General features: G+C 39.6%; 1 protein-coding gene across 1 annotated transcript in view; it reads right to left on the bottom strand.

Annotated features, from left to right (window-relative positions):
- VPS54 (VPS54 subunit of GARP complex) overlaps positions 1-25743 on the bottom strand; it is a 51204-nt gene that overhangs the window by 10655 nt on the left and 14806 nt on the right. The window contains exons 6-18 of the mRNA XM_082049062.1: positions 25197-25231; positions 23758-23889; positions 21169-21554; positions 16696-16822; positions 15536-15643; positions 12620-12675; positions 10694-10790; positions 9873-10210; positions 7847-7976; positions 7206-7387; positions 6227-6339; positions 4872-4935; positions 2594-2699 (exon numbers count right to left, since the gene is read on the bottom strand). Of these exons, the coding sequence (XP_081905188.1) occupies positions 2594-2699; positions 4872-4935; positions 6227-6339; positions 7206-7387; positions 7847-7976; positions 9873-10210; positions 10694-10790; positions 12620-12675; positions 15536-15643; positions 16696-16822; positions 21169-21554; positions 23758-23889; positions 25197-25231 (1874 nt within the window). The remainder of the gene's footprint in view (positions 1-2593; positions 2700-4871; positions 4936-6226; positions 6340-7205; positions 7388-7846; positions 7977-9872; positions 10211-10693; positions 10791-12619; positions 12676-15535; positions 15644-16695; positions 16823-21168; positions 21555-23757; positions 23890-25196; positions 25232-25743) is intronic.

Here is a 25743-nt window from a genome sequence, read left to right as displayed (position 1 = left end):
TAGTTGCAGGAGAAAATAAGTTATCACTAAATGCACACAGGCCAGCAAGGTCTCTGGACAGTAAGACAGTTCCTGTTAGCATAGTCTGTCTTATTTTGGAATTCTGGTCCACCACTCAGCTTGAGACACCAGAAATTCTAGACTGGCTTGGATGATGCAGTAGAGACAGCAGAGCCATTGCTGCTGTCCCTGATTCCTGCTCTGGATGGAGAGAAGTGCCAGGGCTCATGTCTGAGCAGAACTGTCCTGGGGTGGAACTTGGGAGACAAAACCTACAGAGAGCTGACCCTTTCTTTTACACCCAAAGAAAGATCCACAAAGAATTGTGATGAGGTTGCTCTTGCAGCTTGTGTCTGCAACACAGGGAATTTTCAATCACAAAGAGCTCCTCTTTTGCGGGGCCACAATCCCGCTTTGTGGGTCTTGCTCCATGATAACATTAAGAACAAACCGAAAATTTCAACCCCCCTTGAGTAAAAATAGTAAAAAATTGTTCTGTCTATTAGCTGGAGTAAGTCACAAAACTGAGGAGCAGAGAGGACATGCTGTGAGCACTGCAAACCACTCTGCCAGCGTGGTGTATCCAAGGCCAGAAGAGCAAACCAGACCTAGTGCCGCAACTGAACCTGAGCTACATGTGGCCCCAACCTGCGAGAGGCATAATCTGCTCTGCTCTCAGACAGCAGTCAGGATCCGAAACTGTCTGACATTCAAACACCAGGACCTTTTCTTGTGCCTCCTGGTGGACTCCAGGAGTAGACCCACTGAACAGACAGATACATCCTACACAGCCTAAAGCTGCTCTGAGGTATTTAGCTCAGGTTAGCACCAACTGATTGACTGCACGGCAGACCATTAAAAACATGCTCTATAAAGGATGATAGGCACTTGTACTCTCCCCCTGCCTTTTGTAGCTATTACTGTTACCAGATGGCCTGCTGCAGACAAAGCAGCAAGGAAGCAGCATACCCAAAACATCAAAAGAGCAATACCCCCTCCTTGTGACTGCTTGGAGGAAAGCATTTCTGCATTCTGGCACCATGGCTGCCTACCTTCTCTTACCTGCACCAGCTAAATGACTCCAGTAATTACAAACCTGTTTTTCTTCATACACAGGTGTCACTTCATTCTGTGTGCAGCCACAGTTCAAAATGGCCTGGAATTTCACTACCAGGGAACACTTTGCAGCTTCCATTACAATAAAGACTAGCTCTCACTACCTTCAAAATTTGCTAGCTCTGACAGCTGTCAACCTGCAAGGACACCTTGGGTGGCTCTTGTTTTGTTCAAAATGTAATAAATGAGCTTTTGTTTTTGCTAGCTGCTCTTGTCATCTCTCCAACTGATGGCACCTTGCTGTCAGACAGGAAATGCAATAATTTAACTGCATGTGACAAGTGAATATCAAGGAATAAAACACAAATTACATAGAGCTAGACAGAACAAGATATGGTAGGGAGAGAGAAGTAACACAGAGATGCAAATCTGGCCAAGTTTAAAGCATCTACTGCTATTCTACCTGCAAAAAGGTGCTGTAAGACCTGAGTGAAGCAGCAGCTGGAGAACAAGAGGTGAAGAGGGGCATTCCCAGTTCCAGACTGACTGCTTTGCCTTGGATAGTGCCTTCAAAGCAGAAGGTTTGTGGATGAATCTGAATGATGACTGCGGGGAGGAGTGTTCCTGCATCCAGTTATTCAGGTAAGAATCACCAACAGGAAGATTATTTAAAAGTCCATCTTCTAGGCTGCATTTCCCTTCTTCTGTCCCCCATCTTACGTAAAATACACTTTTGGAGAGTAGAATCTGTTCGTCTTTTACAGATTATGCCTATGTTTATAACTCTAATACCAGACATAACCTTTGTAGGCAGCAGAGACACACGTGAAAACCTTCAAATAAATTAACTGCTAGGCTTTGGAGCATACATATATATATATATATATATACACACACATATATATACACATATATATACGTGTATGTATATATATATGTATATATGACAGTTTCAAGATGCATTCATGTGCTCCTTTCACTATTGCTTACTTCTATTACCTTGCAGTATCTGTGCTTTACCGAGTTTGCACTTCCCTAGCGAGAAATAAATGACAAAAAGGTCCTGGTCTTCCATCATCTTTACATTTACAACAGAAGCTTCATCCCACACTATTTTTCATGCTTCTGCTGACTATACCTCTACTGACTTGTAAAAAAATAAGGGATTAATTTCCTTCCTGTACATAGATATATCTCTGTGGCATCTGAGATCAAATTGCTTTTTCTTCAGAAGCATTAATCCTACACCCAGCCTGAAGGACAGGCAGCTGTGACAAACACTGCTAGATGGGATTTCCAATACTCCAGCTAAAGAAGAGGAAAGACAGCCTTCCCAAAGTTAATTCACACAAACTGCATCTTTAATGCCCTTAGCTTAAAAGGCTACCTTATGGCACAGTAACAAACACAATCACTTCTAGACAATTTATATCATTTATATGAAATCAAAAAAGCACATGAAGCATTACAGAGAATAAGACATTTTCTCCACCTTAAATACTCCCAGTGAGCACAGATGGTACATTTGGAGTCATACCTTCAGTAAATCAGACAGGCGGGTAAGCATGTCAGTGGTGATGGAAGGAATGTTATCCACACACTGGCAGTACTCAAGGATTATTCTTATTAACAGCAATACTGTCCTACAAGAGAGGAAACAGCCAAATATGTCATCTCAGTGCACAGAATATGCTGGAAAAAAAATCAAACACAGGACACTCATGTTGACAGAAAGCTACCTAATGCTAAAGATTACAGCATTAAATAAACCCATCACACAATCTGAAGTAGAAGTAAAACATAAGATATACAAAAGATATTTATAAAGAATACCTATTCCACAGGATGGTGCATGGAAAAAGTACTTAACTTATGAGAGAAAAATCTCTCAGGTTGATTGGTATAACTTATTAATTTCCAAAAATCTACTGTGGAACTAGAAGTCTCCATACAGATGTTGGCAGGGGACAAAAAATACAAAGCTCTTATCTTATACTACTGTATAATTCTGGCCAACTTTGAGCAAGTATAAAAATCCACTGAATGTAGACAACAACCACCATTGGAAAGAATGAATGCTAAGGAGTCACAAAAAGAGAAGGCAGCTGTGAAGAGACAGTATCAAATATTCAAAGATGCTCAACACCCGTAATTTCCCCTGAATTCTGCAGGCACTGGAGCCTCGTGGAGCTACTGGATCAAACTGGGAAGGCTCCAGCAGGTATGCTCCTTTGAATTCATATACAAAGACAACAGGAAAACTAAGGCAATATCTAATGTTGAGAGTAGATATTCTAACATTTCAAAAACTTAAATCTCTTTTTTCCTTTAGGCACTAGAGTGCAGAAAGATGATGAGCAATCAACTGCAAATAAACACCTGGAGAATTTTTGGGGAACATCAAAGCTTTTTTTCATGAATGCATTTTATTTGCTTAAATACAATGAAACTGTATGTAGAAGTGTGTAGAACTGAAACAAGTATTTGCACCAACATGAAGCTAACATTGCTTCATAGAGGTAAATATAACAAGTTTCAAACAGGCAGAGGTGGATTATCAAACACATCATCTATTAAGTAAATTTTATTTCTTAAACCATGTTCAAATACTCCTGTTCAACCTGAAATGCTCTTTTACAGTGATATCATCTGTCTGGCACCAAAATTCTGAGCCATCAACTTACATTCCAATTGAACAATAATGCACCACCATGAAGCAACTCCTAAAATGACTGCTGGTCAAAGACATTACGTAAATCAGAACTTTTAAATTTGGGCTAAACTGATGTTAGAACTCTGGGGAGGGAGATCTTCCAAGTTTTACTCCCTCCTCAAAAACACTCTCATGCATATTTAATGCTTAAGTCTCACAGTCTTTGGACACACAGCTGCTCCTAAATGAAAGTGGTATGTGAGTATTACATATTTTAAAACGTCTTTGATACAACCAGCTTTAAGAAACTACTTTCCAATCCAGAGCAATCAGGATACCAAGAAACAGCATGTGCAGCTTCTGAGAAAGCCGATAACTTATCTCTTATTCTGAATGAGATAAGTAATCATTCAGTAGTGGACTTGTGTATTTTGGGGTTGTTCAGCCTGGAGAAGAGAAGGCTCCAGGGAGACCTTATTGTGGCCTTTCAACACTTAAAGGGGCCTGTAAGAAAGATGAGGACAAACTCTTCAGTAGGGCCTGTTGTGATAGAACAAGGGGAATGGTTTTAAACTAAAGGAGGGGAGATTCAGATTAGTCAAAAGGAAGAAATTTTTTAGAATGAGGGTGGTGAAACACTGTCCCAGGTTGCCCAGAGAGGTGGTAGATGCCCCATCCCTGGAGACATCCCAGGCTGGACAGGGCTCTGAGCAACCTGATCTGGTGAAGATGTCCCTGCTCATGGCAGGGGGGATGGACCGGATGAGCTTTGGAGGTCCCTTCCAACCCAAACTATTCTATGGTTCTATGATTTTTGCCAGAGATAACCTCTAATACAAGAAATAACAAGTGTGCTGTGAAGACAAACCTGTATTTTCATGACTCTGTGTTTTCATTAAATAATTGAGAAAAAAAAAATATTCAAATGAAACCATAAATTTCAGCCTAGTCATTTATAGAAGAAACAGCACGTTAACGGACAGAAGAGCTTGCAATGTCTTATAACTGTTTGGGAACTAAAGAGGAAGTAGTCTGTGTAAGGACAAGGTTGTTTTTTTTTTTTAATTTAAATAAGATTGATAAAGCTTTTAGTATTCATCACAGTTCTATTCAAAAGCTCTTGCCAACTAACCCACTGCTAATAGAAAAGAGTATGTCTTACCCAACTGTTGCATATTTTTGTCCTTCAACAATAAGGAATTCAGCTGGCTTTCTTTCTTCAGTAGCTAGACATTGTAGCAAAAAAAGGAAGAGATGAGTTGAACTGAAAAGTACCACCAAAAAAAAGCTTATTTCTAAAAATTTAGTGTTCGTTTGCTAAGGCTTGAAAAAAATCACAATCAATCTTTGGAACACTGCTCTCTTTTATGATATTTTTTTATACAGTTGGCCACTCATCATAATTATTACCAACTGTAAAGTTACTTTATTATCTGCTGGGATTTTAGATCAAAATCCTCCAAAGTTCCACAGTTACTATGGACCTAGAAATTTCAAATACAACAGGTTACAAACAGAAGAAGAAAAGAAGAAAAAAGTCACTAGGTTTTCTAATCTACATTCTCAAATTATTTGCTGTTTACATTAATGTTTCAGCTTCAAACCACTTCTTCCTCAGGCTTTATAGTAGAAGCTCTTACTAATGCATTTTTTCATGCTAAAATTGATGCCACCAGTTTCCTATCTTCCTGAAGGAAGCTGAAAGAGCTTCCTTTAAGAGCAGTGGTCAATTGAGGGTATTTTGGTGTCATGTTCCATAATTGGAGTGATTATTGCCTAACGTGCTCTCCGTCTCTACTATATTCCTTTTGGGGGGTTGAGGTTTCTCCATTGTGACACTACTGTATTTCCTTCTTATATTCCTTCTTATCTATTGTCATTTTCTTACCCCTCCATGTATGTTTTCTTCCTCTTCTAGCTGTTCACACACATTCATTGCTGCAATACTGCACAAATATCCCCGAACACATTATGCATTCCCATTTTGTGCATGGGGAAATGGGGCATGAGGAGGTAAAAAAGTGGCTTGTCTGAGGTCAAATGAGGTTTCTGTGGCAAGGTAAATAATGGAATGTACATGAGTTTTCAATTCCATGAGCAGCCACATGTCACGCTGCCTCTCATTTGAACAACTGGCAGATGAAGTAGTGGGAAGGAGCGAGGAGGGCTGAACACATGCACGTGCAACACTTCAGCGGTATATTCTGAGGAAAGATTTAATCTGTGCAAAGACCGTAAGCCTCTACACTGGGAATACTCATATAAAATAAGTAGCTCCCTCCCTGTGATAATACTTAAATGAGTTCTCAAAAATAAATAAATCTTTTAAGGTAAGCACAAGAAGTTTCAACACCAGTAAACAAAGGAAAAAAAAAAAAAAGTATCAACTTCCTTCTGATGCCCCCAGAAGGCAGGGAGCAAGCACAGATCAAGAGTGACAGAGTATGTCCTTCAACATTCAACAGCAGCATTTGCCGATAATACATTCAGTTAACACTAGGACTGCTAGATACATACCTGCTGTTTTTTTTTCAGGGAGAGAAATTCTGCCATCTGACACCGAATCGACAAGATCCTGAAACTCAGCAGGAACTTCAGCTTGCTTCCAGCGCTCGTTGTCCAAGAGCAGGCTAGTTAGAAACACAAAAGAGAGGACGCTGAGAAAATGAAATTCTTCTGCCTGTAATTCTGTGGAATCAAGACTAACATTATGTTATTCATCTTCATTAGAAAGAAGTGCCCAACAACTGGCAGTAGCAAAATAGAAGATCTCACCATTTATTCATTCAATCTATCACAGAGGACAAAAAGATAACACTAGGCAATAAAGGTCCTTACAAGATCACTGCCACAGAAGTAACATGTAAATACAAGAATTTTAAGAGCTTTTGATGGACGAGAGCAAAAAGACTTGATGTATATTATTGGGAAGGCTGTTCCCAAGTGGAGTGAAATTCTTTAAATGGTTGTTTTTGGAGGGGTTTTGGGTTGTTTGTAGTTGTTGTGGTGAGGTTTTTTAGTGTCTTTTTTGTTTGTGTTTTTTTGGGGTTTGTTTTGTTTGTATGTTGCTGTTTTGTTTAAAAAAACCCAAACAAACAACAAACAACAACAAAAACCACAACACCCCCCCCAAAAAAAAATTTAAAAAAAACAAAACAAAGCCAACCACAAACAAAAAACATCCCACAAAACACAGTTGAGAGTCAATTATCCTTAAGTTACTTAACCCCTGAGACAAAATCCTGCCCTTCAATGTCATTTCTGGGTAGATCCTGTAGCTGTTACTGTCCTTATTAACTGCAGAACAACCTAGTTTGAAGAAATTAACTTACGGAAACAGTAAAAATGTAAACCAATTTAAAACAACTGGGTTTTAATACAGCTTTTTTTAGCCCCTGCTCTTAAGTACAACTGGCAAGAGAACATTGTGTTTGCCTGGCTTGTAATTGATAAAATTATTCATGTAACAACATGAAGGTTTTCTACCCAGAGATACCTTAGTTTCGTCTTCCTCTCCTCATGGAATCTGTTCACAAATCTATTGGCTTGACTCTGAAGTGCCCCTCGCAAGGACATACTTTTGCGGCCACAGATCTGCTCAGTATCCAAGATAAAGCCTTCCATCAAGCGAGAAAGAGCAACAAACTCACTGGAATTCAGCTTCTCTAGGAAGCCATCCTATATGAAAGGAAAACCATTGTAAGATGACATAACACCACAAAAATTCAGAGATGTAAAGAAATAACCAGTCAGCATGTCTGAGGGCTTCTAGTATTTTAAGAAGCACATTATTTAACCCTGCATGGGACAGAGAAGGCAGATTGCAGTGCAAGCAGCTACCTTGTCATAGATACATATTCTCTGCATGGATCTCCAAAGACAGCAAGTCAAAATATTAAAAAGGGGTATTAAAAAAAAAAAAGGCAGCAGAAACCCACATTGCTTTAAAATGACATGATATGTTAATGCCTGTGTACTGTGGGCATTAATTAACATCAAGTCCCTGTGGCAGCAAGAAGAGTTACTTAATTTCAGTTGAGAATGCAAGTTCAGAAGTCTCACTCATTAAATCAGTAACTTGGAGTAAATCCTCATTAAGGGTGAGACACCAACAGCAGTCTGACCCAAGTGCCTTACCTTTGCTCTTGCCATAAGGAACTTGACTGAACGATCGTGGCAGATATCAGAGGCATTATAAAGCAACTCTTGAATATTGTTTGCCAGCCTGACCAGTTCCAGGTCAGTCAGCTTCATGTCATCGCTGATCCTACGAATGACAGAACCAGTTGGTTGAGCATAAATTTATACATATATATATGCATATATAAAAGTATTTCTGCTCACAGATTGAAGAAGGAAAGAGCCTTGCAGCAACTGTCAAATGCACTCAGTTAACGACCAAAGTCACTTTGTACAGATGGCATCTCCTAAGCTGCTGTCAATGTCATGTCAGTCCCGCTAACAAGGAAACGCACAACTGCACATCCTTATATTTTGTTTCAAATTCACATTCTGATTGCCATTAATGGCTTAAGAGTAAACACGACATGGCCATTACTAATACAACAAATATTAACATTTATAGAGCTAAAATTTACTCAGCTCCTGTAACACTTGAGCATCACAAGAGGTGACAGATAAAACAACATTTTTCTTCCAGTGCAAGTGTAAGGCCTAATATAAGTGATCTGCACTCCTCACCACCTTGTTCTATAGACTGTCATTTTATTAGCTCTCTAGACTTCAGGTTCCTAAGCTGGTCCTTTTTTAAAAACTTTCTGTGATTTGTCACTGTTTAGAGGCTAATGCATAGCACAGTTCTGCCATTCCTGTAATTAGTTAAAATAATCTTCTGGTCCAGCGTGGCTGCTCAAAAGGAGCATACTGTCAGTATGAAGGAGAGAGAAAACGCAGGATGCTACAGAGCAGCAACTGGACTAATATTGCTGTAACACTGTAATTTTATTAGCCTGCTCCAAACACAGAGCAGAGGTGCAAAGGAAAGCAGAAGAGGGATGAAGCAGGTTCGTTTTAGAACAAAATTATGCAACCAGCCTCGGAAACAACTTTATTGCTCCAGAGCACTAGCTGTGTGGTGTATTTTTAGCCAACTTGGCAAAATGCTGCAGACCAGTTTGAATCCAACCTCCTTCTTCTCTGCTCCTCACTGTAACCCCCCTGGACTCCTCTTCACATTGCATTTCTCTTCCAGCATACAACAGATGTTTGGACATACATAGACCTGAATTTGTTTTACACGCAGCATATTTGTTTTATATCTATCTTCTTTGGCCAGTATTGGGATTTGAAGGGGGCAGGTGCCTATCAAAACTGACAGTTGCTCAAACACAAAAGCACGGAGACTCGAGTACCAATCTCCTAGAGCGATCAGGCCACTTGCTATCTTCCATCTTTCAGCAGGGCAACAAGTGCTATTTCAATTTTGCTTCATAAAACTCTGTATCCAGACCTGCTGGCTTTTGAAATGGCTTGTGCCCAAGTCCCACACACATCATGCCTGGTTCTCTTTTACAAAGGTAGCTCTGAATTGCAGCCATGAATAAGGTATACACAAAAGGTTACCAAAAAGGTTACAAGCCGAGTGTGGAGCACCACAGGGCAGCAGTGCCTATGTTACCAACGCACTGAGATAAATTTATTTAATCATGCAAGTCACAGAGTTGACAATGAGCAATAGATTTTTCTCTAGAATCTATCCAGGTGTGTTCCATGAAACCACCTTAAAAAAATACAGAAAAAAACAGCTATAGGGGACATGCATGGGGAACAGAGATGCCTCTGCCAGCTAAAGGTATGACAAAATGACCAGTCGTTCATGTAAGCGAGACTTGCATCTCTCCTCTCTCTACAAAAGCTGAAGAGATGGAGAAGGGGCCCTTTTCTGTAAGAAGTCACATAACCAGTACCCACAACACTACACACACGTCAAAGCGAGGCAAATGAAACCAAGACAAGCTGGGGACAGTACAGTCTGATGGCAGTATCTAGGGACAGCGGTGGAGAGCCATTCCCCTTCACTTATGTAGAAAAGCACATTCTTCCAAAGTAATTTTTGTACTGTATCATCAGAAACAACCACCTGCACCTAACACCTTGTTTCTGACATGTTGCAAAGTGCAGATGGGCAGCACATTTTACTCACATCATCTCTACTCCCCCTGGAGTAACAGAAGACGATGTTTGCTCTTTGCTGGATGAGGAATCCGTAGTGCACTCTGGTTCAGAGACTGAATCACTGCTACAGGGCTCGCTGTTTGGCGAAGTGTTTCTTTGAGAGGTAGTGTCAGCTGCGACAGATGGGAGGTCCCCTTCGCTGAATGCATCGCTTATAAACATGCCTTCGTGAGTCAGGTAAGCCACTTCTGTGTCCACCGTACTGTCTTTAGCAGAGTTCTTTTGTAAGGTGTCCTCCAGGTCTCTGGTTTTTTGGTTCTTGTCTAGAACCAAGAAAACCACGCTACGGATACTATTTAACGTTGCCTGGAATCAAATATAACTTTTATTACAAAAAACAACAAAACCCTGTGCCACAAGCTTGCACGAGAAACATTTTCTTTTACCCATGAAATAAAACTAAATCCTGGCTTTATTTTCTATTGTATAATTAGCATTCAGAGACAGACCCACTCATCTTTGACGGTAACCAATATCAGATGTTTCTGAGAACGGTGAAAGAAACCTCATTTGGAGCAATCTAACACATACAAAAGTTCTGTCCTAATCCCTAGCAGCCTGAAATGGATGTAATCATGCAACAAGAGGTATTATCTCTTTTCCAGTGCTCTCTTTGTTAGCACTAATCATTTTTGCCCTGGATGCCAATAATCACACATCCTTCTTTCAATCAAAAGTTTAAACTCTATAAGCAAAACAAACACCTTAAGACTTCAATTGGAAAGTAACTTCATTCCATTCCATTTCATCTCTGAACTATGTGAAGCTCTTGGTAAATTAATGTCTTACCTTTATTCTCTTGAGGAAGATGGTAAACTTAGAAAAAATATTCTTCAGTAAATCAAACCACTGAGGAAAATTCATCATCCTCATCTGGTCTGCAAGCCTAAAAAAAGAGCAGTGTTCAGTACACAGCAAATGTTTACTGGCTATGATGTCTACTGGCACATAAAAATGCTTTAAATTGAATGGTAAATATAAGGAAAACTGTGTAGACTTATCTGGCAGAACAACAGACATCACCTGGACAACAGTCATGATGACCAAAATGTAAGCAAGTAAAACGGGGAAAGAGGTATATAAAAATAGATAATATTAAAAAAAATGAAAGCCTCACATTTACCGTTTAGTTTTTTAGTTTTTTCCAGGGCATAATGTTATTTTCCTTGGGATAAGTATGTGTTGCCAACGAGGGAGGGGGGTTAATAACAGTTTCAGAAATCATGTGTAAAAAAATTTACAGAAAAAATTAAATGAAAATATTTTGCAAGTGTTACAAAAGCCATGTTATTAAGCCTATTTTGTTGCATTGCAATAAGATCACTTCTGCTGTTAAAATGCAAGTTAGCTGGTTGCGGCAAAGGACAGAAAAGTCAGTCACAGAACAAAAGTTAAACTCTGTAATACACAGTTAGGACCCGTTTGCAGAATAGTAAACACTGGAGAATGGTGACCAAATATCCAGTGTTTAAAAATGACTCTGTGCCCAGTCTTTCCCAATCTGGGTATAAATGCCAGGTAGATTCTGCCACTCACTATGCTTTATCAGCAGGTCTAGTTTTTTTTACATTGGGGTAACCCTTTGCTGAGCCAAATGAACCACAGAGCTACAGAAACACAGAAGCTGGCAGGGGCCTCTGGAGCTTGGACCTCTGGAAGTGCCTTGTCCAACTCCTGCTCAATACAGGTCCAAACAGATAAGATGCTGCTGGGCCCTGACCAGGCAAGGCTTGAGTGTGTCCCAGGACAGAAATCACACAGCTTCTCTGGGCCCCTGTTCCAGTGTTTGGTCATCCTCACAGGGAACATATTTTTCCTAAGATTCCACTAGCATTTCACCTTGTGCCTATTTGCTCTCATCCTTCCCCTGCACACCTCTGAGAGGAGCCTGGCTCTGTCTACAGCTCTGCTGCAACCTTCCCATGGGGTAGTTGTGGGCAGTTCTCCCCTCTCCAGGCTGGAGGGGGACCCAGGTCCCTTGGCTGCTCCTCCTACATTCCCCACTTCAGCCCTCACCCAACCCAGTGACCTCTTCTGGATCTCAATGTCTGTCTTGTCCCTCAACCTGCTGGCTATATGAACATGGCTCAGGCTGCGACTGCAAAGACACGCTGCTGATCCATGGACAACCAGTTCTCCACCAGGACCCCCAAGTCCTGCCCTGCAAAGCTGCTCTGAAGCCAGCCCAGCTCCTGCCTCTCCTCTTGTAAAGAGCTGCTTCTTCCAAGACACAGAACTTGTCATTTCGCTTTGTGAGGTTCCTGCCTACCCACTTGTTGGGTCTGAAGTTGTCTGGTCTCCTCTCTGGATAGCTCCTATTCTCATCCATAGGGGACGTACTGAAATTACTGACACGTTTTAATACAAAATCCCAGACTACGACAACAGGGAATGCCTTCATGTAGTTAAAAAAATATATGCCTAAATACAGTAGTTTATACTTCATGCAATAAGATGCATAAAATTACAGAATTTCAGTATTTATTTTAAAGGTAAGTTTAATTTAAGGTAACCTTAAAATCTGAACAAGAAAGGAAATATACAATATTCTGAGAGAGGCAGACAGGAGCAGAAGCTTAAGGTGAGAGAGAGGGATAACCCTTAATTATAGGGAAATTTAAGCAAAAATTAGAATGATAAATTTATCTATGCTAAAAACCATCCATCTCCTATACCCACCCACCACCACCAAAAAAAATCTGACTGTATACTTACTTAACAACCACTTCTGTATCTATTTCTTCTATCTGCGATACCGTATTAACCACACACTGTCAAATTTAAAGGGGAAAAAACAAAACAAAACAAGATCTTAGCTTCCTTCTAACTGCTGCCAAGTTTCATAACACACACAATCCTTAAGTTAAAAAAGGAAAATAAAGAAAACACGTATTTGTAGCATTTAACAACTTGTTTCTCTACAAACAAACAAAAGCCCAAAAGAAACCCCCAAATCCAACCCTCCAAACATCTGTTTGCATAATACAGATGATCAAAACATTCCCAACTGTGTACTAAGCTCTGAAGGCACACGGGCTCCACTTCAAAGGGAACTGCTTTTCTGAGGATGGATGCTAAGCATTGTGTCAAAATTGTCTCTCAGGTCACGTACTTAAGAATAGAATCCATATTCTTCCCCCTTCCAAAGTGACTGACTTTGTAAGATGCTGGTTGACAACCTTTTTCAGCTTCAAATACAGGACCTGGGATCTAACCTAAACTGGAATGAAGAGCTGCAGGGTAGTGTGGAAGCACACATCCTGTCTTTTCAGGTGTGAAGGCAGACCCAGTTTCAACTGCTCTCCTAGCAGACATGGTATTTGCTGTTTGTCTGTCCTCCTCTTCACCTCCAGGGCACCACCTGCCTCTGTCCAGAGACTTTTCCACACCTTTATTGCTATGGTGTGGCCTTTCCTCAAAGGATATTTGCTTTTCAACTGTTACATACAAAATTGGCCAGTTTCTTCAGGTCTCCAGAACAACTGATTTTCATTCCAAATATACCTATCGCTTTACAGCAATTTGTTCAGTGATGTCTTTTCACATTACTCTAGATACAAATCAAATCAATTTAGACTAAAATCGCAGTTTTCTCCCAAATGTCAATCAATACCTGATCAAATGAGTCAGTAGTGAACAAACTCATCTTGCTTTTAAGTAAATATGTACAATCCAAATGGTGACTGACAGCCACCATCTCAAGCTACATGGATCTTACCTGCATTTTGAGTAACAGCGATCAGTACAGAAGCATCTTGAAAGCAGATCCTTGTTCTTGAACTACACAGTGTGTCCCGTGTGTACAAACCTCTGCTCTTTCACCTGCCTGGCAACTACTTATGTCCTGACTAAAACTGACCAGCAATGCAATTGAGCAGGAAGCACATTTGAGATGTGGGAAGGAAACAGTTTCCTTTAATAAGGAAAAATATTTCTAAGAGTTGAGATAACAGGCCACAATGCAAACATGTTGCACACACCACACAGAAATACTATGATCCTGCCTGTTTTCCCCATTCAATAGAAAATCACATTGGAAGTTGATTGAATCTTGTCTATTACCAAGCAGAGGTGATGCCTGAAGAATCCAACATAAAGGCAAATACTCCCAGCAGAATGGAAAAAGCACTTTATGATCAAGAATGAGCAGGAAAACAGGGAGCACTACTTGCCTATTTTCCAACTAAACAGAGAATTTAAGGGAAAAAATGTCTCCTCATGACTGCCAACACAGGCAAGTGAAAAGCCTGGAGACTGACAGGCAGATGAAGAGTTTTATCCTGGTGTTATGTATTCATGCTTTTTTATTTTTTCTTTTTTTGGGGGTGTGTGTGTGTGTGTGTGTTACACCTTATGTGAAGGCCCTGAGCAGCTGCACATAGCTGTATGCTCTTGTTTCTCCTGGCTTAGAGTAATACAGCATGACTAGAAAGTAGTGCTTACTCCCATCCTCTTCCAGTCTTTCAGAGATCAGGACAATGACCCATTGCTTTCGGGGGGGGAGAGAACAAGCAGCTCGGGGGAGGAGCACTTAACCTGATTTAAATTGTGTTTGGGTCAAGTAAGAAAGCTCACACAATTGCTAAGTTCTTACAAGAGTGGTGGTGCTGTTCCACGCATCCCTGTCTGTCTTCTAATTCTGCCACAATATTTACTAGCAACATCAGACTGTGTTTATTTAAACCCACCCTGCACAACTAGATCAACAGAACCAGGGTGCTGCAATGTGAAGTGGACTGGGGGAGCCAATCTGGCTTAAAACAAAATCCTAACAATAATTAATGATAATAATAATCATCATCAATATCTTGCTCCTCCTCCAGACTTGTAAAAGCTGGGTTCCCAGCACAGCTCTGAACAGCATGCTGTACCACAAGGACAGGAGAAACTGTCGTCTTCTGCTGGCAAACTTGCCACCTGATTCCCAGCCTTTGAGATACAAATCAGAGGTGGCTCATAACATATCGGAATGTGACTCTTGAAATAATCACATAGCTTTAGGGGAGGAAAAATACCCCTTGCACAATATTCTCACATACGTATGCAAACAAAAAAGATGAGTAAAATTAAAAGTACCAAACACACACTCAGAAGTTCAGTCTAGAGTTTCTGTTTGCAAACAAAAGCCATCATGTTGCTAGCCAAAATATTCCATGCATTTTTTCCCAAAGAAGTCATCTAGACTTGGTTTATCTGTTGGTTTTAGCTCGTTTTATCTACGAAGATTTTTGGTTTGCCATTTAGGGTAGGATATCTTTTCAAATAACAACACCAATGTGGACAAGGGTTCATTTTTCAAATAATTTTTACAGGCAAGCGCTTCTACCATCTTCATTACTTTACCTTGCTCTCTTTGAAAAAGACAAGGATGTTTTCCAACCTTGGTAATTACAGAAATTGCACAGAGAAAGCTGTGATCTGCTGTACTAATGCTACATACTCCTTCCAGGTCTTTTCTGCAAACAGACCTCTGTGCTTCAGGAAGTCCTTAGGGTCTGCAAGATCAGCTGCTCTGAACAAGACACCAACAGCCACTAAAAAACTTCATCAGAGCTGTTCTTAACTGCTTTCAAAATAGTTTGTAAGGGGTTGAAGCAACCTTGTCAGTTATGTTAGAAGCGTTTGGCTTACCTGTTTAATGATGTTCTTTGCAGTAACAATCATTTCATCTCCATATATTTCATAAAAATTTAGCTTTCTTTGTTTTAGAAGTCCAAATACTAGTGATACAAGTCTCTCCTATCAAGAAAAAAAAATTAAAAATAAAACACACTAAAATATCAAAGTGAGGACAAGAAAGAATTTAAAGAAATTGCACAGCAGTAAGAAAGTTTGTGTATCTAATACATGGTGAACAGTATTTTAATCAGCAAAGCACTTCGAGACTACTGTCACGCTTTAACTATGCAAAGCTCCCTGTAGCAATGACAACTCACAGAGTCCCTCCCAGCCTCTTTCATGCCTGGTTCCTCAGTTGTGCTCATCCAGTTGTGCTTAAAAACATGGATATTTCTACAGACTAAAGAGTTTCCTTACCCTGAGCAAGCATGACACTAAATACAATTGCACCAGCACAAGTAAGAATCTATCACATGGCAGCATGGGGGTGTGAAGAAACTATAGGGCAGAAATGGGAAGATTTAACTGCTACTGCCATTCACTAAATTTCATAAAACCCATGGATGAAACAAGACTAAACAGTTAATAGGGTCTAGCAATTACTCAAGAATTGTACAGGCAAAATCCAGAAAAATCTTCTCCTGTCTAGAAAGCAATCATAATAGCCTAATTTTCAGATGTTTATGATCTTGAAAGCAATGAGGAGTATATACTGCAAATGAAGCACATATTCAGGGCAACCATATGCTTTATGTAAACACCCACACATGCACAGGGAGACAGAATGAGAGCGACGTGCAAATATCAGCTTTCACTGCAAAACTGAATTTTTACAGTCAAGTAGATAACAGCCCATGTTCTTCTCCACTTACACATTGAAGTCATGAAGTGAACTCAGTATACATTTAATCAGAAAAAAGAAGAACTTACTATTTTGAAAAAAAATAAGTAGGGCTGGATTGCAGTTCCATGAGTTTAGTTACAATTATTTAATTTTATCAAACTCAAAAAAAGGCCAGGGGGTGGGGGAAGTCTAGACAAAAAGAGAAATAGTATAAAATGAATAAAATGATAATGTTGCTTAGGGACCTGAGTGAATTAGTCGATGCTAATTAAGTATGTTAAAGATTCAAACATATTCATCAGACAGTTTATTTCAATAACAGACATACCTCTTCTAGAATTGGGCAATCATCTTCTAAGGGTCTATTTAAATCATTGCGAGCATAAGTTGAAAATTCTGCAATCATCATTTTATCTATCAGCTTTTCCAGTTCACAAAGCTGTGAGCCAAGATGCCTAAGAAAAACAGCCATTGAGATATGAGCTAAATAATCAACCTGAAAACGAATCATTAGTTCACAGTTAAAGAAAATAACCACCCAGCAGGTAATTTCCATGCAATCAACGCTGGCTTAATGGGGTCTCAAATCTTCCACTTGTTAGAGCAGCTGAAATCATGCCTTGTTCAGAGGCACCATCACCTTGCAGCAAAACACGTCGACTTGAGTATTGATGGAGGGTAAAAATTGGATGTGGGGCTCTTTTACCCCCACTTCAGAAGGTGCCAAGTACCTTCTCTTCCCAAAGAAGTGAACCAGAGCCAAGAACACTTGGTGCTTGTCAGTATACAGGTGTTAAAAAGAAGGAATACTTCTTTTGCTTGTCCAGGTCCTCAGCTCATCAGTCCACAAGTTCCTCCACTTCAAACAATGGAGCTTTTAATGTGGTCACAGATTCAATTCCCATGACTGAGACACTGTAATAGCTTTATGTGACAGGATGGCTTTCAGAGAACACACAATAGTTTTCAAATTTGCTATTTCTATGCTATTCTAAACTAAAAATATTTTTTTCCATGTATTGCAGATTTTAAACCATATTTTGCAGACTGTTGTCACACAAAACCACAAGAAAGTTTCACATCAGAAATGTCAACCAGTCTTTAAAAGCTGTGCCGCTAGAGAAACTTTTACCAGAGTAAAAGTAGGAATTTCAAAGATGTCAAACACTTCAGGCTTTCCAACTTCCACTGACAGCACCAAGTATGTGTAAAAATCAAGACTGCTTTTTCTTTTTTTTTTTTTTTTTTAAGAAAAAGACACCTTGCCATAAGAATTAACAGGAGCTGCGACATTTTAAATAAACCCATATACAAAATGGAGAGAATGAACCCACATGGCTCACTGGTTTTAATTTAGCGTTGGTGCAGCTGGCCCAGCTGAGTTAAACACATTAATTTTCTTTAATTTTAAGATGACCAGGGATGTGCCTGCTTTTGAAATTGTTGGTCAAGAATTGGCTGGAATGGACAAACTGGACATTTAATTTAAGCAAAAAGGGCTTCTAGAAAATCCAAGTCAGTTGCATCATGGACATTTCAAAACAAACCCAACAGAAAAAAACTAAAGGTTATTATTTGCAATGTAATGACTGGAGTTGCAAAACTTAACTGCAGGACTAATACCCACAAGACAAAGGCTCTTACAAAGGCAAGCACAAAGATACTCTTTGGTAACTTATTTCTGTAACTGTGCTTAACTACCCTGAAACACAAGGTAACCTGCCTTCTCAAACCTCACGTGTGGAAACATCCAACAAGAGCTCCCAGCACTCACTACCACCACTTTGCTGAAGACGTTCCAGCCGCTAACAACAATAAAAACCACTCCACCCTGAAACACGCCAGAATAACTCAAACCTTCATTGGTACTCCATCAAAACACCTTGGCAATGGTCTCTTAAGAGGTACCAATCACACATCAGGTCCTTTCAATGACTGAATACTACAATTCTGCTATGTAAAATTATGAGTGTAGGGTAAAAACCTCTTGTAAAATACACAGATGAGAACTATTTTTTCCAGGTGTTTGTGGTATGCCAGCATGCCTGTGCAAGAAAAAAATTACTGTATCTCCATAACCCCGACAAGGATTGTGAAAACAATGTAAAAATTGGCAATATAGATCTGTGACTTAGTTAACATGTTAAGTATTCTTTTGTGTAACTATAAAGATGAACTTGAAAAGGTTAAAGAGATCTAAAACTTTAACTCTATCCTATAGTACTAGCAAGCAATAACCATACAATTATGACTGACACATATAATCACTGGGGATATTTAATCTAGATTAAAGACACCAATTTATTATCTCAAAGCACCATTAAGGTGCTTTCATTTTTTGCTAGAGCTAGAATCAAATGACATTTTTTCTGTGTATAGCATGACAAGAAGAGAAAAGTTATTGTATACGGATGATGTGAGTAGTTTTCTTACTGCTTTATATGGAATGATTCTATGACATGACTCAATTTAAAGCTGTCAGTTCACAAGCAAATTCTACAAGCTGTCACGCACAACACTAAGGCAACAAGATTTTTTTAAGAATAAGATAAAAATTATTTAGGAAAAAGAGATACTAATTGTTTAGAAAAAAAGAGATACTGATTTAGAAGTTACTCCCTTCTTAAAATAAATCAGGTATTTAACTCTATTGAAAATTGCGTCATCCTTGCCTAAAGCAGAGCAAAAACATTCAACTGATATTTCTTGGAAAAAGATGGAGTATTTGTGTATGGCATCAATTTAAATTTTTAAAATTTGATTTATTTTTAAACCCACAACATTCTACTGAAAAGTTTTATCAAGATATCTATCTTTGAATTGCATGTTATTTCTCCAGACACGCTACATATGCAGGCCACTGTGAGACTTGGGAACAACTATGCTGGTTTCCTCACCTGCACTTCCATCTCTGATGGGGTGATGACTTAAACTGCATTTAACTCACCTTTCTGAAGTTTCAATATCCAAAGCAGAGGGAACATTTCCCACTCCCATCACTATTTTTAACTCTACCAAACCAACCAATAAAGCATAATTCAAGAAATCACTTTATACAGACAAGATGACTATTTACATGCAAATATATTCCACATCTGACTGTAATTTTAAAATAATGGCACATTCTTGGGACATCATGTATACCAATCACGATGACAACACAATTGCACTCTGCTGATGTAGTACGTAGGTTACTTGATCACAAAACACAACTGATTCTGATGCTGTCACAGGGTTGCAGAAGTACACTCACTACCTCAAGGTAAATATGAATGTGACTCAGACAAGGGCTGTGCACCATAATCAAGTGGCTGAGAACAGAAACAGTAAAGAGGAAAGAAACTGTGCTGAGGTGCCTGAAGGTGGACAATCTAAGCTAAAAAAAAAGACTAACAGCTTCTAAAAGCTTTCTTCCCAATGGTTTATTAGCTCTCTAATTTTTTTAATGTAAAAAGCCATTTTTTTAAAGACTTTTTCTGAGTTCTCTTCTACATAAAATTTGAGTCTTTTCCAGACCAGCTAGAAGTGGTTTTAGAAGAGAAGCTCATGCGAACAGACACATGAGAGTAGCAACCATATAAAGTTCTGAACATTCATTTTACAATTACTGAGCAACAACCATATTTTTATGATGCAAGCTGGGAACCACCAGGTTGCAGGAACCACATAACCTTTATCAAAACAAACAAGCAAACAACAGCAGCATCAACTTATATATAACTCAGTATACAACTCCACAACAGGTTGATGCAAGCCTCAGAGCTGATTTAACATACTGCTGTTAGCATCATACCACAATGGCAGCTTTGCATACCACACTTTTAAACTGTATATGATGGCTATGATAGCCTACTTTACATCAGCGAAAAGGATTCTACTGTATTAATACTCTTGCATATCACAGAGGACCTTGCCCGGTCCAGAGACATCTCCCAAGTGGAGCTCTAAGCATCCACTGTTTACAGAAGCAGCCAGCACAGGACCCTGGACTCAGTAATTCCCATCACTGTAACAAACATCTTGATTTCAGTAACACGTTTGACACAGCCTCCCACAGCGTCCTCACAGCTAAACTGAGGAAGTGCAGTCTGGACGACCAGGTAGTGAGGTGGACTGTGAACTGGCTGAAGGAAAGAAGCCAGAGAGTTGTGGTCAATGGGATGGAGTCTTGTTGGAGGCCTGTATCTAGTGGAGTCAGTCAGACAGAGCAAGAGGAGGCACCCCCTGGCCACTGTAAATACAGCTCTCCACAAGAGCAGACAGTGCTGAACAAGTCCCATCTGACCAGTCATCAGCCTCAGACCACACTTTGATAGCTCTGCACAAGCTTTTGCTTGCTAAGCTTCTTCCAGCACAAGCACAGGCTGGAGGCTGACCTATTCAACACATGGTCCACGCATATTCCTGTAACACCACAAACGCAGGTCAGTAGCTAAAGACAGAGGCCTGGAGTGCAGCTGTGCCACATGCATGAGGACTGCAGATCACCCCCTGGAAACCAACTCTCAGCTGTGGGCTACAACAACAACTACAAACAAACAAAAAAAAAACCCAACCACCCCCCCCCCCCCCCCCCCCCAAAAAAAAAAACCAAACCACAAACCACACCACCACAAAACCATCTATCTCTGGTATATGCATTAGTCACACTGCTTATGCCAACATTTACATTTTGTACCTTTTGTACTATGTCCTCCAAGAATGAACAAACAAAGGTAAAACAAACACCTTCAGCCAACATCATATGCTAAACACATTCTAGCTCTTTTTGCATTTATTAGTTTCCTAGATGGTTACCTACCGGAAACTGTGAATGCCTTGAAGCTCTTGCTGTAACACCTCTTGTGTTGTTGCTATTAAGTCCAAAGCTCCAACAAACTCAGATGTAGATAGCAGCAACTGTACTGTGGGCTGTGTTTGGTGTACAGTAGCCATTAACTTCAGTTTATTGTATGCTTTTATACAGTTATTTCTGGTGAGTGACAGTCTTAAAACCCGAAGTGATCCTTCACACATTACTTTATCAATTTTGGAAATTTTTTCTCTAAGTAATTTTACAGCCTGGGAGGTTTTCCTGAGGTAGTCCTGCAACTCATGCTGGGAGGTCATTGCATGAAAAAATGCTTCTGAGCGCAGAGAAATCTGATGAGCAATATTGACTTCCACAATATCCAGATAATGGCTCAGCTAGAAAGAAGATGGAAGAAGAAAAACAGTGTTGTTATGACTGGGAAAGCTTAGCATCATGCAAATCTACTTTCAAGGTATTTGACTTTTTGTATCATGAGGAAATTTTGCTAATAAAAATTAAAACCCTTTGTCAGATTAGCAAGCAAATAACTACCCTTCATGGTTTGATAATTTGTTTTATTAACTCAAAATCACTTTGAGACAGCTGACTGGATGCCTCTCCGGCTTGAAAATGACAAGGTAGGAAAGCTTTTGTACCACATGGTTGCACGCTGGCCTTGTTAAATATGGCCATTAACCAGGAGACAGCTCTAGATACTGGCTTGCAAGTAAAAACAGTATATTCATGCATATATGCTACGTACTTTGGGTCACTGCAGTTGTTGAAGATGCAGCCTAACTATACTTGATGATGTGGCTTTGGATTGCCTCTATTCATTGAAAAGGCTGCAGCACCTTCTCTGTACAAAAATCCTCAGGATATCACCAGCTGCAGTTGGTTTTTGCCAACCAGTTGGAGTTCCTATTAAATGTATTTCTTGTGTGCTGACACTGTAGGATTCCCAGAGTATTCCTACATGTTTAGAACCTGAAATTTAAATTCTCTGTGTTGAACAGTTACCAGGCCACTGGACTGGCCTTATTATTTGAGCTGCAAAAGCTGTGCTCTGGCTTATGCTGAATATGCAAACTCATAGGACTGAGGCATTAGGATACTCAGCTGAATGTTAATACTCAGACGACCTGGTTGCTAAGGGGCACCAAGCACTCAAACCTCATGCTGAATTTCAAAAGGCCCATCCAAAGATGGAAACAAAATCAGCTGGGGAATGTTTCCTTCTTATAGTTGTTTTCAACCTGCATGTATTTAACACTGGAGATTTATACAATATGCAAACTCATCTTTTTTTAATATGTTTAATCAAAACATCCTCGGCCAACGAACTGTGACACACCTGGCCCACAGGAACACCTGAGACAGACTGTGACACTGGGATCAGAGAAAAGGCTATTACGATCATTTCTTTATGTGATTTTTACCAACCAGATGCCCCATTATGCAAAGTGAGGTAGAAGAACAGAACAAAATTATAGTACCTGCCTCAAAGAGTTTACAGTTCCAATGTAGGTTGAGACATAGGAGGAGGTAAGGAAGAAAAAACTGTCAGGGGGAAATTGTTCAAGTAGGTCAGCAGCAGTGCAAAAGCAGTAAGAGCCTAAACATGTGTGCTTAAGGCAGAGTTTTCCAAATTCTACTGTAAAACAGTGACTGGAGGTAAGGATAATTATGGCAGCAGGGTGCCTATTTACACATGGTAAATGTAAACCTTGTGCAGTTCAGTCTTAAAAAGTAAAATAACAAATTTGGGCCCATTTCAGTACCAGGAAGCAATATAATAATTTGTTTATCAGGCATGTGGCTTCGGAGGCAAAAGAACTGTGGCTCACAGCTATCCAAAGGCTTATTTTCAATCCACTGCATCAGAGAGTGCTCTGGGTCTCCCTGTTCAAAGTCCATGTTGATTGTCCATCCTGCTGCTGCCGGGCTCACTTCACGAGTTTAAAGCCTATGCCAGACACTGCTTTTTCACCTTCAGACAGTAAGTGTCACAAGAAACTCCAAAGAAGTATTCCTTCAACTTTAGATGTGGAGGACAACCCAAAGAAGGATCAAATTATCCTCCAGCAGTCTGTCTCTTCCTCCTGATCTGGAGGAAGAGCAGGAAGACTAACCACTGGAAATTCGGAAACATCTTCCAGAAGATCTCATGTTATTTTTTTCTTAAATGTTTTAAATTCCTCACCTCGCTACTTTTTTTTCCCCCCTTTTTGTTTGTTTGGTTTTGTTTCCCTCCCACTACTTCCTAGAAGCTTTAGTAGGTTAAACAGAAGGGAAAATTAAAAGTTAGAAAACAGACTCCAAAATTATGTAGATTTTCTACAGGCATTTTACAGCTATTTGTACTACAGAAATGACTCATTGTCATTTTTTGACATGATTTGATAGATTTATTTAGCAAGGAAAAAAGTTCTCAATGCTTCTTGCATTGACTATTAACAATCTGCAGACTGATGTAAAATGAGAGATAAAGCCCACAATAGCTATGTCTCAACAAACAGTAGAGAACAGCAGCAGTGGAGTTTCTTTGTAGGAAGTAACAGTTGCAACGGATAATGACGTTTCGTATCAAAATCATACCTTTTCTTGAAGTAACTTAGAGGAAGCTGCATCACGATTTCCTTTTCCACCAGCAGTACTAAAATGAGACCACGGCAAAACGGCATTAAATGTTAAGGGATCTTCCAAGGCAAAATCTGGCTTCATAAAAATCTGAAACAGAAAAACAAAGAAATAAATGCACCTCTCTCACCTCTACATTTTCCTCCCCAGTTCAATACATCTCCTGTTTCATGAAGCTAACAGAGACCTTATTTGTTGATTTTTCAAAACGCAAATTTTCATTTATCCAGGCAAACACATTCATTCCAGACCCTGTAACCAATCTACTTTACACCTTAAATGTTTTTGTGATCTGACAAAGTCTTAACTTCCTAAAAGTGGAATTCGCAGCTCCAAAATTACCTAGGTTATCAGGCACCCAAGATGATCTGAACACCCTGAGCATGAAAATGTAGGCAGCATTAAACCACAGGTGGGTCCTCTAAAGGATCAGAGCAAATGTTCTTCAATAGCAGGGGCTTATATGTTCATTTCTGGGGCCACAGCTTCTACCAGACTGGGGATCCAGGCAGCTGTCAGAGTGCAGTGAGTGTTGCTGGGCAGGGAACAGAGCCTCAAGCTGATCTCATTTAGCACAGTGCAGCAAACATGCTGGTCACAGAAAGAGTGAGTAACATGTAACATTAACTCTACACATCTCAGAGAACCATTAATCTAAAACTCTCTGATAACATTATTTTTACCTGACAAAACTCATACAAACCTTGAGCTTCCAGGCAGACATTAGTACCCTTTTCCCTGTATTTATGAAGTGTAGTTTAAAAAGGTTCAACAGAGACTATAGCATCACACCACACTCAAACGTTCTTTTTCCTGGACTTTAAACATTGCAGCTATTCAAGTAACAGCCTACACGACTGGCATAGAGATGCTGACCCATATTAACACTCTGACTTCTTAATGTACCTAGAAAAAAATATTCAGACTAAAATGGAATACGGAGTTGTGTCTTTTGTCAACCTGTCACAAAGAAACCACATCATATACGCTGCAAGCATATCTGCAAGAGGGCTTTGTTCAAGGAGTTAAACCTACTGTTAAATTGTACACTATGCAATATTCAAGTTTATATCAAACTCTTCAGTCTCCCTTTCCTCTTTCAGCACAGAGTGGTTAATTTTGTCAGCTCTGAGGTTTTTACTAGTAAAGATGAAAAAAATAATGGCATTTGTATTCTACTTTAAGAAAGAGAAAAATCAAGATCGCAGGAAACAAGAAGAAGAAAGAAAAACATATTGTTCTTAGGTTTTGTAAATTCTGAGCACTGCAGACCCTCTTGAGAATCCACTCAAGTAATTAGCTTGGACAAAATTTCTGCAAAGAAGAGAGTACATTCATATATTCAAGACTACATGTGAGAAATCCTTATAAAAGCTTTGAGTGCACAGGAACCATACCTTAGGGACTTGTTCCAGATCTGTCCTGGATTTATCTAAAATTAAACAAAATACAAGTAGTCATTCATGAGCAAACAATGGAAAACAATTACCTTGAACACTGTTAAACACTATGAGGAACTTTCCAAGACAATGATGCCAGGTTCCTCACCAGGGGCAGACAGGGAACAGTGGTTATAAATTAAAATGAAGGATTCTGATTGAACACAAGGGAAACCTTTTTCACTATGAGGACATCGAAGCACTGGAGCAGGCTGCCCAGAGGGGCTAGATACTTTCCATTCTTAAGAGTTTTTAAAGGCCCAATTGGATAAAGCTCTAAACAGCTTGGCCTGACCTCACAGCTGAACTGGCTTTGAGATGGCAGTTTCAGTAAAGACCTTCTGAAGTCCTGTCCAACCTGAAATATTCTGATTCTTTGAAACCCTGTTGTTCTTTGTGGTTTAGGTCTCATGCTTAGAGTACTCAAAGGTGCTCACACTTGGCTGCTTTGACAGTGAAAATGTCAGTGATACAAAGCAATCTACTTAATTCTTCACATTCCTTA

Source organism: Streptopelia decaocto (genome assembly GCF_964273445.1).
Source record: "Streptopelia decaocto genome assembly, chromosome: 3".
NCBI lineage: Eukaryota > Metazoa > Chordata > Aves > Columbiformes > Columbidae > Streptopelia > Streptopelia decaocto.
The sequence above is the reverse complement of the archived record's forward strand: the minus strand, read 5'-3'. Positions and strand labels throughout refer to the sequence as shown.